The sequence below is a fragment of the Garra rufa genome, chromosome 21, assembly GCF_049309525.1.
Source record: "Garra rufa chromosome 21, GarRuf1.0, whole genome shotgun sequence".
NCBI classification, from domain to species: Eukaryota; Metazoa; Chordata; class Actinopteri; order Cypriniformes; family Cyprinidae; genus Garra; species Garra rufa.
Genome location: NC_133381.1, coordinates 19122527 through 19140044, shown reverse-complemented (window position 1 = coordinate 19140044; position 17518 = coordinate 19122527). Strand labels below are relative to the sequence as shown.

The 17518-nt window shown below is 35.5% G+C and overlaps 1 protein-coding gene across 1 annotated transcript in view; it reads right to left on the bottom strand.

Annotated features, from left to right (window-relative positions):
• The window catches only part of LOC141295346 (uncharacterized), a 14624-nt gene extending 683 nt beyond the window's left edge, over window positions 1–13941 (bottom strand). The window contains exons 1-21 of the mRNA XM_073826561.1: window positions 13854–13941; window positions 13610–13701; window positions 13364–13447; window positions 13109–13259; window positions 11772–11845; window positions 11357–11495; window positions 11152–11232; window positions 10692–10723; window positions 10517–10540; window positions 7219–7323; window positions 6632–6711; window positions 6371–6529; window positions 4658–4739; window positions 3692–3885; window positions 3223–3619; window positions 2817–3008; window positions 2557–2652; window positions 1062–1109; window positions 444–654; window positions 211–319; window positions 7–95 (exon numbers count right to left, since the gene is read on the bottom strand). Of these exons, the coding sequence (XP_073682662.1) occupies window positions 7–95; window positions 211–319; window positions 444–654; window positions 1062–1109; window positions 2557–2652; window positions 2817–3008; window positions 3223–3619; window positions 3692–3885; window positions 4658–4739; window positions 6371–6529; window positions 6632–6711; window positions 7219–7323; window positions 10517–10540; window positions 10692–10723; window positions 11152–11232; window positions 11357–11495; window positions 11772–11845; window positions 13109–13259; window positions 13364–13447; window positions 13610–13701; window positions 13854–13941 (2527 nt within the window). The remainder of the gene's footprint in view (window positions 1–6; window positions 96–210; window positions 320–443; window positions 655–1061; window positions 1110–2556; window positions 2653–2816; window positions 3009–3222; window positions 3620–3691; window positions 3886–4657; window positions 4740–6370; window positions 6530–6631; window positions 6712–7218; window positions 7324–10516; window positions 10541–10691; window positions 10724–11151; window positions 11233–11356; window positions 11496–11771; window positions 11846–13108; window positions 13260–13363; window positions 13448–13609; window positions 13702–13853) is intronic.
• Window positions 13942–17518: the final 3577 nt, after the last annotated feature.

Here is a 17518-nt window from a genome sequence, read left to right as displayed (position 1 = left end):
GTGTACGTCTGACGTATGGTATGGCATCCTGCAGAAACCACTCCCTCCTGTAGAGAACCAGCATCACGTCCAGTAACAGACTATGCTCCCTCCTCCTGCAGAAACAACATAGAATCCACTTCATAAGCTCTGTCAAGTCAAATTTAACTCCTACAAACTCATATTCGTAAGCTAGATGCACATATGTTTGTTTGATCAACAAATGCTCACAACTGCTTGTAGATATTTTGAGGTTTAAACAGAGGCTGTTCACAGTTGTTGTTTGTGGTTTCTGATTTCTCTGTAAACTCCTCCTCAGGATGCTGAAACCCTTCTTCACAATGACTGAAGCTTCCTGCTGACATAGCAAAAACAACGTCATTAATATAAATGGTTTTCACAGCCAGAACAGTAAATAATAAATGAGGCTGATGTAGCTGTTTTTTTTTTCAAATGATGAAAAGGAGAATAGGTGGATCTCTTGCCTTGTGTGACACCTACAGGACACTGCTGAGACACATGGCGTGAGACAACAATCATCTCGGTATCCGTTGTGACAGTGTGTGTGTGTAAAGCATTTGTGTCTGGACTGCTGGATTCTCTAAAGGGTGTTGAGTTGATCTCCTTCAAAAATGATTTGAGTTTCTGTCTCAAGCCAGTATTTTCCAAGCACACCTGTAGAAGCAGCATGCATACACATGCAAAACACTCAATTATTATAGATACTTCCATTCAAGTTCAGGGTCAGTATAACATTTTTTAAATGAAATGAATACTGAAAAAAAATTTAGCAGCCCAACAGTTTTCAACATTAATAATAATAATAATAATACATGTGAGCAGCAAATCAGCATTTCAGAATGATTCGTAAGGGGTCATGTGACACTGAAGACTAGAGTAATGGCTGCTGAAATTTCACCTTAGCATCACAGAAATTAATGACATTTTAAAATACAATGTAATAATATTTCACAGAATTAATATTTTACTGTATTATTTATCTTGGTGAGAGACTTCTTTCAAAACCATAAAAATCTTACCAACCACAAACTTTTGATATGACAGTTTATGTCTTATGTTACCTTTTCATATGAACTTTTTGTGTCCTCTAAGAGTGCCATCAGTTCAGCCTGTAAAACAAAATTAAACTGCAGTTCACATAATCTCCAAATAAAGTGCAACATATCTAATTCTTTCTCTATTAAAGATATGTTGTTTTTTCACTGTTAAAATGCTTTATTCTATCCCTTAATATCCAGACACAACTAGAAGTAAGCAATTTGTAAGTTGATTTCCCCAAAAAGTGTAAAATGTGTTAGTTTGAGCCTCCCAGTGACACAATACAACAACATTAGCTCAACTAATAGTGTGATTTTGGGGGAGCGAGTATTTATGAAATCTGTTTGAAAAGAGCCACTATTTTAGAAATCCAAGATGGTTATGTTTTTCTTTCTTTAGTCGAAATAAAATGAAGGTTTCTGAGAAAAAAATTCCAGGATTTTTCAATTTTCAATGGGACACAACAGGTTGAAGGTCCAAAATGCAGTTTAAATGCAGCTTCAAAGGGCTCTACATGATCTCTGCAGAGGAATAAGTGTCTTATTTAGAGAAACGATTGGCCATTTAAAAAAAAAAAAGTAAATGCTTTTTAACCACAAATGCTCGTCTTGCACTAACTCAACCTCACATATTATATAATCATGCACGCATGATGTCGGCAAAAGTACCGACCCAGTGTTTACAAAGCAAACATCCAAAAAAGTCAAACGCCCTTTACAAAAAAAGGTAAAACAGCGTCAGACAATTTTGAAGTTAGAGAGGAAAATAAAATGAGTTTTTCTCCCTACCCCACCTTTTTGAATCAAAGTACACAGATGAAGAACTAACCGGGCGTAACTTTTTCAACATGATTGTTGTGCAATGTGTAAAGTTGAGCTAGTGCAAGACGAGCATTTGTGATTAAAAAGTATATATATATATATACAGTAGTCAACATTCGAAGTGGATCAAAAAAGTTAATCAAAAGTTGTCCTAAGATAAGAATGGGTATTCTTTTTGGTTTTAGGACAAATTTGATGAAAGGTTTTGATCCACTTCGAATGTTGACTACTGTATATATATATATATATATATATATATATATATATATATATATATATATTTTTTTTTTTTTTTTTTTATTACCCATTGTTTTGCTAAATAAGACCCTTATTCCTCAGATGTGATCATGAACAGTCTTTTGAAGCTACACTGAAACTGCATTTGGATCTTCAACATGTTGGCCACCATTTAAGTCGACCATATGGAGAAAAATCCTGAAATGTTTTCCTCAAAAACCTTTTTTTTTTTTCTCGACTAAAGAAAGAAAGATATGAACATCTTGGATGAAATGAGGGTGAGTAAATTATCAGCAAATTTTTATTCTGGGAGTGAACTAATCCTTTAACGTTTGGTAACAGTTTATTGTTTCCAATTTATCTGTAAAAAGAAAATAATCACATGAAAAAAGTCTAAGAGAAAAATATAACAAATAATACAAAATAAAATATTAAAAACAGAATATAACCAGAATGAAACCTTTTCAGTCTTTAGCTGGCTGAGGGTAAGAGACACACTCTCTCGAAATCTTTTGAGCTCCTCCTTGCTGGTCTGTAGTTGTGCCAACAAACTCTCCTACCATACAAACAGCACAATAATAACATGAATATCAAACTACAACCATAGACAAAAATTACTGCAATCTAAAGTCACACTACACCTCAACTTTATTTAATCATAAATCAAACTAGGTTTTTACAGTTGTTCTAAAACTCTGGAAGGCTGTGTGTGATTTGTACCCGCTGGTTGTTAAGGGTTGACACAAGCTGGCTGTTTCTATCTCTGGTGCTGTTGAGCTGTGTGAGCAGTTCCTGGACGTCCTGGGTCAGTCTCTGTCTCTCAGAGTGCAGTGTTTGTGTCAGCATCTTCTCTCTCTCATGACACGCACTCAGCTCTGATCTCAGAGCCTCTGTTTCTGTCTGCAAACACACCTAAAGGACAGGCAAAGACATTTCTGTACTCATCTTTATTTTTTCACACAGCATTCTGCATGAATTGTGGTTTTAATCTACTCTTTATTGCCAGAACATGACAAACACTTTCCAAATCATGTCTCAAAATAAATATCTTAATATAAAAAATGAATTTCTTAGTTTCTCATAATCATATAATCACATTCACATAATTCAGCACATGCTCTGGTACCTCTGCTGTCTTCAATACTCCCGGATCTGCAGATGTGCTGCTGGTAGATTCTTCATTTCCTCTTTTCTTTTCCCAGTTTGACCCCTCTTCTCTCGGCTGTGTTCCTCTCGCCCTTAACTCATTTTCCAGTTCAGCTACTTTTTGACTGAGAGAATCTTTGTCTCTTCTAGCCTGAACGATAATCTTGTCATACTCCTCTCGGATCTTTCGTTCCCGGGAGCAGTTAGGACACTCCACAGCTGCTGAAGGAGCTGAAAAAGGTTCAAGAGAGGATGTAGAGAGACGTTCTACTGAACGGCGCTGTGAAGATGAAAACTCTGATGCCTTTCCAGTTTTTTCTCTGCCTCCAGCATCATGGACAACTGCCCCAGACAGGGAACGGGACAGAGAGCGTGTCCTACCTGCAAAGAAGTTTAAAGTTCTTGTTTAGTGTTTAAAAAGTGATTACTGATTTATTTGAAAATGCAGCTTGTTACCATCAGCTCTGTTTTTCTCATCTCCAGGTCGAGATCCACGGCTGTAATGGCCAGTTGGTTCATTTTGGCCTGGTTTCTCCAGCTGGGGGAGAAAACTTCTGAGCTCCAGCCCATCTCCACCTGAGCTGAGTTTAGGTTCAGAGTGACTGATTGAACCCAAAAGAATGGGAAGCAAGCACATCTGCGACTGAAAATACAGAAAATGTACACAAAATATGAAGACACAAGACCATACTATGTCAAAAGAAACATGATGTGAATGATAAAAACTTAATTAAATCTCAAAAGCAAGACATTTTTAAAGCAAAGCTTTAAAGGTCTGGTTTCCCATCTTTATATCAAACCCACAACACTGCATGCAGGTCTATCATCTGACATTTATCTAGAAACTACAATAGAAGCTTGTCAAATTTTAAATTTTAAAAGACAATGTTTCCAAATCCTTTTTTGCGTTAATAATATCTGATATAACAATCATTCAGTAAATTGACTGCCAAACAAAAAGTATACATCACAGTTGTGACTCATTCAAACGGCTAACTTGACAAGTCTGAGACTGTTTTGTGAATTTTTTTGAATAGTTCATATCTTTTGTCATATTTGCAACTGTTTTAGTTGCAATACAAGGCCCTGCTATATAACTTTAAAGGAGGACTGAATGTCCTAATAAAACATTATATATTGTATATTCAGATTAACACTGTCCTCCTCTGGCTCAGAGTGTCCTGATGATGTTCTCTCTCACTATACTGTAACTTTAGAAACAGGCCACAAGAGGCAAAACTATTCAAATGAATAGTCAAAGTGATGAGCACCATAAAAGTTGCCCCTTTCATTTTTACGACTCACTCAGCTGCAAAAGGGCACTCCACATACAAACACATTCAGGGTTTAAAGTGAAGCTATAAATTATGTCTATGTGAATATGTGCTGTGTATGTGTGTGAGTTTGAGTCTCACCTTTCTGTCAGATCCGACTGGTGGTAAAATCTGCTGTCTGTTCAGATGATTAATGTCCTTCTTCCCATTCAAGTATGCACATGGATAGAATATTTTTGTGAGATTACTGAACGAGAATTTATGATTTTATAAAACAGTTAGATAAGAGTGGCAGGTGTAAGATTTCACAAGCATTGTGCTTCTGTGTATGTTCTGTGAAAAATATATTTAAATTTATATATTTAAAGGAATAGATCACCCAAAAATAAAATATTTTTGAGAATTTCTTCACTATCCAAGATGTAGATGAGTTTGTTTCTTTATCAGAACAGATTTGGAGAAATTTAGCAATGCATTGAATGGCTGCTGTCAGAATAAGAGTCCAAACAGCTGATAAAAACATGACAACAATCCTCAAATAATCCACATGACATTACTCATGTTTTTATCAGCTGATTGTGCTCTCATTCTGATGGCATCCATTCACTTCAGTAGATCCACTGGTGAGCATGTGATGTAATGCTAAATTTCTCCAAATCTGTACAAATGAAGAAACAAACTCATCTACATCTTGAATGGCTTAAGTGCAAGTCACTTTTTAGCAAATTAAAGTCGAAAAAAGGGTTAAAATTGTTGGCAAATATTAGTGCAAAGACATTTATTATAGGACAATAGTTTACTGTGGTATTTTTCTCGTGAGGTGAATTATACGTACAAATACAGTTGAGGTCAAAAGTTTACATACCCCTTTCAGAATCTGGTAATTATTTGACCAAAAAAGAGGGATCATACAAAATGCATGTTATTGTTCATTTAGTACTGACCTGAAAAAGACATTTCACATTAAAGATGTTTACATAAAGTCCACAAGATAATAATAGTTGAATTTATAAAAATAACACCGCTCAAAAGTTGACCAGAAGTTGAACCCATTCCAGCAATGACTGTATGAATTTGAGATCCATTTTTTCACATTGAGGACAACTTTGTGACTCATATGCAACTATTACAGAAGGTTCAAACGCTCACTGATGCTTCAGAAGAAAACACAATGCATTAAGCAAAATTTAAAGATCAGGGTAAATTTAACTTATTTTGTCTTCTGGGAAACATGTAACTATCTTCTGTAGCCTCAGAAGGGCAGTACTAACTGAAAAAAATATTCAAAAGTTTTTACCTCCGTCTCTTACTGAATCGTTTTTCCTTCAGGAGAATCAGTGAGTGTTTGAACCTTCTTTAATAGTTGCATATGAGTCCCTCAGTTGTCCTCAGTGTGAAAGATCGATCTTAAAATCATAGTCATTGCTGGACAGGGTTCAAATACACAAAAATTCTGGAAAACCAAAGAATTTGTGGGACCTAAAGGATTTTTCTGAGGAAAAGCAGGCAGTTTAACTGTTCAGGACAAACAAAGGACTCATAAACAACTATCACTAAACAAAAAATCATTTAGGTAAGAACACATTATTAAGAATCAAGGGGATGTAAACTTTTGAACAGGGTCACTTTTATAAATTCAACTATTATTTTCTCTTGTGGACTATATGTAAACATGTTTTATGTGAAATGTCTTATTCAAGTCAGTACTAAATAAACAAAACAAAATAATAAACATTTTGCAGATTCTGAAAGGGGGATGTAAACTTTTGACCTCAACTGTATCTTGTAAGACACTATACGCATTTGTTGAAGTATTTGTTTTCAGAATGAAAATGTTATTGGGAAGAGATGTATACCTGTTCAGGTGTGTAATGTAACTGAGATGTGTATATGGGTCGTGAAGGAACAGCCATGGCTCTGGAGGCAAACTGTAGAGAGCTAAGAGTTTCAGATACTGAAGATAATTGAGATGACACCGTGACCACTAAACACGTTCGGCAGTTCCCTCCTAAACTACACCAGATAACAAAATAAAAATCAAACGTAGAAAAAGTCAACAAACTTGCACAAATGTTGAAGAAAGTGGAGAAATATGCTGATGTTGATGATGCTCACCAGTCCCTAAGCGCTCGAGTTAGTTTGGATTCTCTGTATGGGACATGCTGGGACCCCCCAGAGCTGAGGGCAAAAATCACCTAAAAAAGAAAGAAAGGTTTGAGGTATTTTGCATTTTATTACATGTTGTATTATATACTTTATTCCAAGGTATCAATACATTTTTTATGTAATTTCTGTAAAAAATGACTTTCATATTATGGAATTTTTCTTCAAACACAGTGAGAAATCTCACAACAGCAAAGAAGAGACCTCCACATTATCTAAATGTAAATAATCAAAAGAAAAGGCCAATCTTCTGCAGAAATCATTTTCTCTGTGTTGCTGTGACATGACATCTTCCCTTCCCTAAATGGAAAGCTATGTAACCCTACAGATCATTTCCTGTGTCTAATTTCCTGCATATGCAGCCAACACATTGATATGATTAAGATAGGACCCTTAGACTGATAAATAATCATTGGAGTACATCTTGAGATACTCAAAACAAACTCTGCTCTTCAAAAATGCTGTTAGTCTGACCGGGACAACAGTGATAACAGATAAAACATGCTCTTTTTTGCTGACATGTTTGAGGCATTACTAACATTTCCGAATATGGTGAGGGAGCGCTTCAGCATCTTGGTCTCTTGCAGGTTTTCATTTGTGGCATTGAAAGTTCTCCTAATGTCCGGAACCACAGAATTACGACACTAGGGAGAGAGAAAGAAAGTGTGAACATTGAAACATACAGATTTTTTAAATACAGTTACTTTGTCTGTTTTTTAGTGCTCCGAAAACAAAAAACAGTTACACACAAATCCACTTCTCTTCCTCTTTGAGTGTTTTATTACACTACAACTGAATCAATGTTTTTGAATGACTCATTTGAATTAATGAAATTCAAATTGTTTCATTCCATTCCTTGTTTCAGTGTGTTTAAACAAATCAGTTGAGTCAATAATTAAAAGACTTTGAATTAATGTGTGGAAGACGGACACAGAAGAGAAGAAATTGTTAAATAAAGTCATTAGGGGTCAAGCACGTAGTGCTGAAATCCTATTTTAATTGTTAGAATGGTCATGGATCAGCGATCTCCACGTAAAAACTGATCATGCAGACCAAGCCATATGTCACAGAGACTTGAAACTTTGAGTGATGGTAGTACTCACACCGTCTACAATGTCACCGAGGCTCCCTCCAATCGGCCTGACAGGGGCGTTACGGTGATCAAAAGTATGTAATAACTCCTAAACCAATAAGAATCCTTGGCTCACAGACAAATCGTGAGCCTGGTGAAATTTTTGTGTATTTTGGATGTTTTGCAAAACCTACTTTTCCTAGGTTTTTCGCCCAATTGGAACCAAACCAGTGCAGAAAGATTCTCTGGAGAGTAAATATCAATAATTATCAAAAAGAAGTCAACTCATCGTCACAAAGGGACGCTAAAATGTTCGTAAGGGGCAGGGCCACTTTTAGTAAAATGCCTATAACTCCTGAACAGAATGAGATACCTTCGCCAAAACTCAGAACACTTTGAGGGATAAGAGGAAACAAACATAAAAGTGGCTATACCTACGCAACTGTTTGTCCTATAAACATTGAAATCGGTGTGCACGGTCTTGGTCAAACGTGCCACAAGTGTCTGTAAGGACATTTGCGTATCTCAAAAAGACATGTCCAATCAAATGATTGAGAAGATGTAAAAACTTTTACAAACTAGTCCTAGGTTTTCACTCAAAAAAAAAAATCTGGAAAAAACACTGAAGTATAACTCTCTGGACTCTCTAGGTCAATAATTATCAAAAAATGTTGAAATTTACCCTTTGGGAAGCTATAACAAGGTTGTTTAGAAAAGGGGTCTGTCCGAATTTACCCCAAATCCTATAAATCCTAAAGGGAAACTCAAAACTTCACAAAACCTGGTGAGTACCTGCGACCGGTGATTCTAAACAAACATGCAAAGTTTTAAGGAGATCGGATCACAGCTGGTGCTATAACGGTCATAAATGTTACAAAACATATTATTTCTATACTATATTACCTGTATTTGCAAAAAATATATGTTTGTTACATAAAGTTTGTTACATTTTTTCATATGTGCTTAAATGCCTTAAAACGCTTGAATCCCGGTAATCGCTGCTTGCAGCTATATTTGTTTTTGTTTTCTTTGTGCAGAAAAAGTATTCACATAGCTTCATAACATTAAGGTTGAACCAATGATGACACATGGACTATTTTAATGATGCCCTTACTACCTTTCTGGGCCTTGAACGTGTCAGTTGCGTTGCTCTCTATTGCGTTGCTCTCTATTATGTGCAAAGCAGCTGGTATTTGTATCTGTATTTTTTATTTGTTGAGGTGGGAAAAGTATTTGTATTTGTATTTGAGTAAAATTCAAAATAGGTGTAAAAATCCTGTTTGTGTTACACTTCTACTTTACGTTATAGTGTAAGTATTCTTTAATTATATGCATTATAATAATTATGGATATGCAATTTTGGTTGAGTTTTTTGAACATGTAACAAGGAACTTCATTAAAAAGAAAATAACATAACAGCCATTACCTCATCCATGGTTAAACCAACAACTAATAAAATACCATTGTGAACATTATGAACCCCAACACCACCCTTCCTTATTGGAGGACGCTGAACAGACACAATAAAAACAAATAATACTTAAAAGAACTGTTCTTCTTCTGAAAGAATTTCTTTCCTGTGGCGTCTGCCGTTGCTAAGCAACCATGACCTGATCTCTCAATGAAGACTCGGAAGTTTCAGCAAAGCATAAATGGATTTCCAGCATTAAAAATCCCTTGCAGTAGCTCTGCTATTAAATTTATTTAAAAATGGTTATTCCTGTATAGATATGATAAGCTGTTCCTCCAACTTGGCTGTTTTTCAATGTTATTAAGGGAAATGGTGAAGCTGATTGGTTGGTTCTTGTCACATGACCTGCGCTGCGCTTGTGGCATTCTGAAAAGTTGAGATGTATTTATCTCGATGCAGCGTGTACGCGCCTGGAAAAAACGAGCGCGTAGCACCGCGTGCGCATCGCTTCCATTATGAGCACGCATACTGCGCGTCTACATTTGAAATAACGGCCCCTAATGGAATAATCTCCTGATCAAACTCTGCTTCCCAAAAGCTATAAACTGCCTCCGGAACCCAGTTAAGGTAAATCTATTCAACAAAAATAGTGATGCAGTGAAGTCTTTTTTCGCCCAGCCGAGTCTTCTCTGTTGCTGTGTGTATCAGCCTGTGTCAGTCACCTGTTTTACCCCCACCCCCCGACTCCTGAATGTCACTCACTCACTCACTCATGCAGGCATGAGGAAACGCAGCTTTTTGATATATCGTTTTTCTTGTTCCCGAATACAATTTTTTTTTAAAGTATTTGTTCGAAATAAGTATTCGTTAAAAACTCGCTATTTGTGCCTTTCCGAATACCGTATTCGGGTTCGGCTCCACCCCTACTCTCTATGCAGGGTCTAAAAAGCTCTCGGATTTCATCAAAAATATTTTAATTTGTGTTCTGAAGATGAACAAAGCTCTTACGAGTTTGGAACGACATGAAGGTGAGTAATTAATGACTTTTCATTTTTGGATGAACTATCCCTTTAAGGCAGTTGCTTGAATTAGCAAATTTAACAAACTGTGTGAATCATTACTTTAAAGACATTTTTAAAGACAATCACTTGTTGCCACTGACTGGCATATCAATGTTTTTTCTTGAGGTAAACATTAAAAAAACAATCAAAAACTTCAAAAATAGTGTCATGGTTAAAATAGTGGTCAGTATTTTAGAATAATCATAGTATTTTATAATTATAATGGGTCAATCAGTGGTGGTCAGCTAATTTCTGACAAAAAAGAAGCATTTCAGAGTAACATATAAACTTACTTTTCCTGAGCTTGCCAGATCCACCTATAAAAAAAGCAAACATTTAAGTTTCATAAATCTTTGTTAATTCACAAATATGGTGCTCACCACAAGTATGCCGAGAATGTGTACTTCACACAGAGAATACCTAATATTTCAGTTATTCCAAAAGGAGTCTCCGATGCTATCGTCTTACCAGAGTGAGTTTGCTGGCTGTCAAAACTCCCTCTGCAACCATTAAACACAAACACACACAAAGGGAGGTAGTTAATCAGATTTGTATTAATAGAACATAATTACACTGCGACACTGTGAGTTTGCAACACACCACTGCGGGGGGCACAGGGAGACCCTGTGGGAGGCTCTGGTATGTTCATATCTCCCTACAATAACAATCAGACTGCAGGCAGAGGTTCCTAGAGCTGACTAATGCGTAGGGGGTTGGCTGAGGGGGGATCTTGACCGACAAATGGACTGAGTTACCCAATACAAACAAGTAAAAATCTTACATAATGTCAGTGTAATGCTCCTAAAACATCTTTAGCATGGAGAGTTTTATTTTATTAATCTACTTAGATAATAAAATCATGGCAAGATACATAATTCAGGGAAACTCTAGAAAGACGTATATGTTTAGAAAACATAAAAACAGCTACCAGGGGACTGGAGCATTGTGTTAATGACCACAATGTTGAATACCATGTGGGATCGGCTTGAAAAATCTCCCTTCGAGATTCCTGCAAAACATTAGAAAGGCATGACAAATGAATCTAATTTAATAGAGCAAGCTAAGATCGCTCTGAACTTTATACTTTAGAAATAGTGTTTGCTCATTGCTCAGATTGAGTTAATGACTCTTACCTGTGTGTCTGAGGGCGGAGCCACGGCGATGCACCTGTAGCAGGTCCTGGGCGGAGTTCACTTCCACCTCCGTCAACCCATCGAGACGCACCACCTCCTCACAGTCACGCACCCAGATCACCTCACTACCTTTTGGATCCTGAACAGAGGAAGAGAGACACAAGAGCATTTGAACAAAAAAAATTTCCAACTGCATATTAGAATGATTTCTGAAGGCTCATGTGACATTGAAGTCTGGAAAAATGGCTGCTGCTTTGCTTGCCATCACAAAAATAAATTACTATATTACTATTACTAATAAATTAAAAATATAAATTGGAAACACTTTTAATTTGTAATCATGTAATCTCATAAACTGATAAATGTAAACAATGTAAGTTTCTCTGGGGAAAAAAGCACAACTATAAATACTTACCAATAGGTCATAAATCTTTTCATTGAAGATGTGGTAAAATGAGACTCTGATTTTGCAGTGAGATGCCTTTGGGGCTGGATTATTTCAATTAAGGATTATTAAGGATGCTGGTGTACAGGTTTTACTATGCATAGTTTGGCGAACATGATGCAGAGAATGAGGAGTGAGATGTTTTTGCAATACAGTTGAAGTCAAAAGTTTACATACTCCTTGAAGAACCTGCAAAATGTAAATTATTTTACCAAAATGAGAGGGATCATACAAAATGCATGTTGTTTTTTATTTATAGTACTGACCTAAATAAGATGTTTCACATAAAAGATGTTTACATATAGTTTACAAGAGAAAATAATAGTTGAATATTATGAAAATGACCCCAAAAGTTTACATTTACATGATTTTTAATACTGTGTTGATACCTGAATGATCCACAGCTGTGTTTTTTTTTTTTTTTTTTTTTTTTGTGATTGTTGTTCATAAGTCCCTTGTTTGTCCTGCACAGTTAAACTGTCCGCCATTCTTCAGAAAAATCCTTCAGGTCCCACAAATTCTTTGGTTTTTCCGAAACTTTGTGTATTTGAACCCTTTCCAACAATGAATATAAGATTTTCCAGAATATAAGAATCCATCTTTTTTCCACTGAGGATGTGTGAAAAGATGCATTAAGAGCTAGGGGTATAAACATAACAGAACGAAGATCTGTATTTTTCTTATTTTGCCTAAATATAATATTTTTTCATTTAGTACTGCAAAAGATACTTACATGATTCCCAGAATACAAAATAAGTGATCTTGAAATTCAAAAAGTTTTCACCCCTGGCTCTTAATACATTGTGTTTCCTTCTGAAGCATCAGTGAGCATTTGAACCTTCTGTAATAGTTGCATATGAGACCCTCAGTTGTCCTCAGTGTAAAAAGATGGATCACAAAATCATAGTCATTGTTGGAAAGGGTTCAAATACACAAAAATGCTGAAAAACCATAGAATTTATGGGACCTGAAGGATTTCTGTGGATCATTCTGGTAACAACACAGTATTAAGAATCAAGGTATGTAAACTTTTGAATGGGGTCATTTTTTATAAATTCAACTATTATTTTCTCTTGTGAACTATATGTAAACGTCTTTTATGTGAAATATCTCACTCAGGACAGTAATAAATAAAAAATAACATGTCTTTTGTAAGATTCCTGGTTAAATTAACATTTTGCAGATTCTGCAAAGTGTATGCAAACTTTTGACCTCAACTGTATGTACGATAAGTCTGTCTTATCTACAAAAGAACATAAAATCCTAAAATGTGATTTTCTATAACTAACGGCCTGAATATTTGATACAGGCAAAGATGTCCTCAGCTGCGCGGCTGATGATGCCTCTGTGTTTGGCTGACACGCTGCAGCCCTGCATGGTGTGAGACTTTCCGCTGCCCGGAGAGCCATAGACAATTACACAGCCATTATAACCCTGCATTAGATACTCGACCAGAGACTGGGACAGAAAGACAGATATAGATTAGCATCTCAGTTTACAAATAAAATATATTACAGACTAGTATGAAACATGAAAACTATTGCCAAGAACATTCTTTGAACCTTTGTTGTTGACTCATAAACATCTCTCTGAGATGCCTCCTCATTTAAGACTGCGTCAAGGGCTATAATATGAGGCTTGTGACTCTGGAGAATGACAACACAGACAAAAAAAGTATTTTGAAAACACCTTCACTCGACTTTACCGCATACTTTGGTTTGACTTGAATCATTTTGTTCTGTTTTCGCAAAAGAGGATGATGAATCTAATTAAGTGACATCTTTGATCTCATTTGAGTCAACACTCACCCTTCCAGTGTCAACAACCACTTTGTTGAGATGTGTCACTTTAATGGAGCCTCTGGGTTCATCTAAAGAGACAGAATGTTCTAGTCGGTTCGCTGAGGAATTGAAAAATTTGGGTTAAATAGCTGCAGGATGTTTGGAGAAATCAAGATAAGAACAAAGGAACGGGGTAATACGATGAAATAAAGTCATTATCCAAACTTCAGTGAAAGTTGTGTTTTTATATGGGTGAGAGCATGTGTAAGACCTGTGTGTGAGTGTGTGTTCTCACGGGCACACAGACGGACCACCACTCTGAAGCTCTTCTCTGCATTTAGGCGTTTGGCTGCAGACATCCTCTTCGAACTTTGGCTTCTTGCCCACTAGGATAAATGTTGCAGACAGAGATGGAGATATACATACATGATTATAATTATAAACAAGAATTTATCAGAAATTAAAGCATAAAATAGCTTGCTTTTTAGCCAGATATGATCAAATAAATAACTAGTACCTGTTTTTCAGTAAGGCAGAGACAGATCATCAGTGTAAGTGGAACAGCAGTTTTACAGGAAATATGACATAATAAGAACTCCAAAAATGTGTAAATACGTAGAAAGTATATAATAAAACATTAATGGCAGCTGTGATTGTTAGAAAATAATGAGACAACGCTTTTGGTTAAAAAAAAGTACTAATTCATTTAATCATTTAAAACACCATCACGGTAACACATATGATTTTAAATATTACAATAAATATTAAACAATAACTCAACAGCATGAAGTGTACTATAAACACAGTAAAAACAAGATGAAAACATCGTTATCAACTGTTGCAAACTGCAACAGTTGATAACACTGATGTATTGAACAATTATAAACTATTTGATATTCGTTAAAATTATATAAATTTAGTTTGCTTATAAAGTGTCAAGCTCTTCAAGTCGCCAGATAAAGAAACAATATCGGAGATAAGATAATTTGTGGAGAGACCTACCTCTGTTCAACAGCTTCAGCTGTTTCTTTATGAAATCAAGCTCCAGTTTCTCCAGAGCACATTATTCCTGGAATAACAACGTTGGAATCCAATTCCAGATAACCAGCCTGTCTCTGTAGAGCTGCAAATATTACACTTGGAGTGTTGCTGACATGTTTTTGTTTTAATATTTTGAAAGCTCCTGCTGTTCATCACTCCTCACCTCAGGTCGCGCGGACGAGCGCGTTGTCTCGCTCACTGTTTAATTGGCGTATGCACGCGCGCGCGCGCAGTGAGGCGAGTGAACGCTTCACTCGGATTGTGACCGTGTGCTGAAAATTTGACATGTTTTAACCAATAATTCAACCCCCTACAGAAAAATGGAAATTATCTTCACATTTGGACTTACTTGTACTTTTATTTCATTGAAACTTTACCAATAAACTACTGAAAACACATCAGTTTTCTGGTCTTGATGGTTTAAGCTCATCTGAAAACTGTTCAAGGATCCTTATAAAACCAGAAAAATTAACAGCTAAAACCAGAAAAGAATCTTAATGTGGCTTATAATCTGGATGGTCATATTTATTGCTGTTCAAAAATCTGGGATCAGTAAGATTTTTTATGTTTTTAATGGAGTCTCTTATGCTCATTTATTTGATCAAAAATACAGAAAAAAAACTAATATCGTGAAATATTATTGCAATTTCTAATATTGGTTTCCTATTTTAATATATTTTTTAAATTCAATTTATTTCTGTGACGCAACATTGAATTTTAGCTATTATTCCAGTCTTCAGTGTCACATGATCCTTCAAAATCATTCTAAAATTGTATTATCAGCGTCAAAACTGTTGTGCCGCTTAATATTTTTTTAGAACCTCTGATACTTTTTTCTTTGATTCTTTGATGAATAAAATTAAAAAGAACAGTATTTATTCAAAATAGAAATCTTTTCTAACAATACAAGTCTTTACTATCACTTTCTATCCATTTAACACATCCATGCTGAATAAACGTATTAATATCTAAAGTATTAATTACTTTTGAATAAACACTGTTCTTTTTAACTTTTTATTTATCAAAGAATCCTGAAAAAAGTATCACAAGTTCCCAAAAAATATTAAGCAGCACAGCTGTTTCCATCAGTTGAATGATTATAAATCAACATGTTGGAATGATTTCTGAAGGATCATGTGATTCGGAAGACTGGAGTAATGATGCTGAAAATTCAGCTTTGCATCAGAGGAATAAATTCTATTTTCAAGTATATTACATTGAAAACGATTATTTTTAATTGCAGTAATATTTAAAACGTTAAATGCAGCTTAGACGAGCATAAGAAACTTCTTTAAAAAACGTACTGATCCCAAACTTTTGAACAGCGGTGTATATCAATAAAGGATTGTATTTTCAACCATGCCACACTCGTTTACACCCAGACATTGCTGGAGCAACAGTCTGGAATGCTTGTGTGTGACAACTTATGGCTGTTCCTCTTGACCCCCTGTACCTCTTCTCCAGCAGTGTCCTTTACTCCTTTACAAGGTGCTTGGTGGAAGAATGTGCGTCATAAAATGGGATGTTTAAGCTTTTGATGCCCCAGTGCAACATAGGAGCCACACATATACAATGGGTGGAGATGGGGAGGGAATGACTATTTGATATTGCACACTTTCAGCCTTTACATTATTAAACAAATAGAAGATGAAAATGTATACACACAATGAAATCAAAGAACCACTTCACATTGTATAGCACTGTATTTCACACTGTACCAGGGATTGTGAGTGAAACAAAGAGAAAGAGAGAGGGAAATGATGGGACGCAGCTTATAGTGCTGCCATTGCCAGCTGTGTCAGTGTCAAAGTGCACAGATTCCTGATGCTCTGTATCTCGGTGTCTTATAGTCTAGTTTAACTGTCAATTCACCTGACAGTTATCCTTTCTCTAGAATGGATAAACACATCTGATACAATTTCATAAAAGTATAATCATTATTATTGGATATATGTTACCAGTCAAAAGTTTTTGAATGTTTTTAAAGACGTTTCTTCTGCTTACCAAGCCTGCATTTATTTGATCCAAAGCACGGCAACATTTTGAAATATATTTTTTATATTTTTTATTTGAATAGATTTTAAAATGTAATTCATTCATGTGATCAAAAGCATCAATACTCCAGTCTTCAGTGTCACATGATTCAGAAATCATTCTAATATGCTGATTTGCTGTTTAAGAAACATTATTATTATATTTAAAACAGTTGAGTACATATTTTTCTGAATTATAGATGAATAGATCCAAAGATCAGCATTTATCTTAAAAATCATTTGTAACATTATACACTGTACAATTCAACTATTCAAAAGTTTGGAGTCAGTGTATATATATATATATATATATATATGTATTTTACAATGTTACAAAAGATTTCTATTTTAGATAAATGTTGTTCTTCTGAACTATTTTCAAAGAAACCTGAAATAAATTCTACTTAGCGGTTTTTAACATAATAATAATAAATGTTTTTAAAGCAGCAATTCAGAATATTAGAATGATATAAGGATCATGTGACTTGAGTAATGATGCTAAAAATTCAGCTTTGAAATCACAGGAATGTATATTGGTGTAACAATCAATCCACTGAGAAGGCGAGATGTGATGAACCCAAGTGCAGTTTATTGAAATGATGTGAACTCCAAACATATACGAGACTTGACTTGAAACAAACAGACTTGGCTTGAACAGACTGGCTTGAAACAGACTTGAAATAGACAAACACTCACCAAACAGCAGACTGCAACTTCAATACACAACAAGGACCATTCAAACACAAGGGCTATTTATACAGACAATGAGGGACACATGACAAGAATCAACTAATGAAAAACAAGGAACAAGACCATAGCAACGAAGACAACCAATCAGAACAAGACACATGGAACTAGGGAA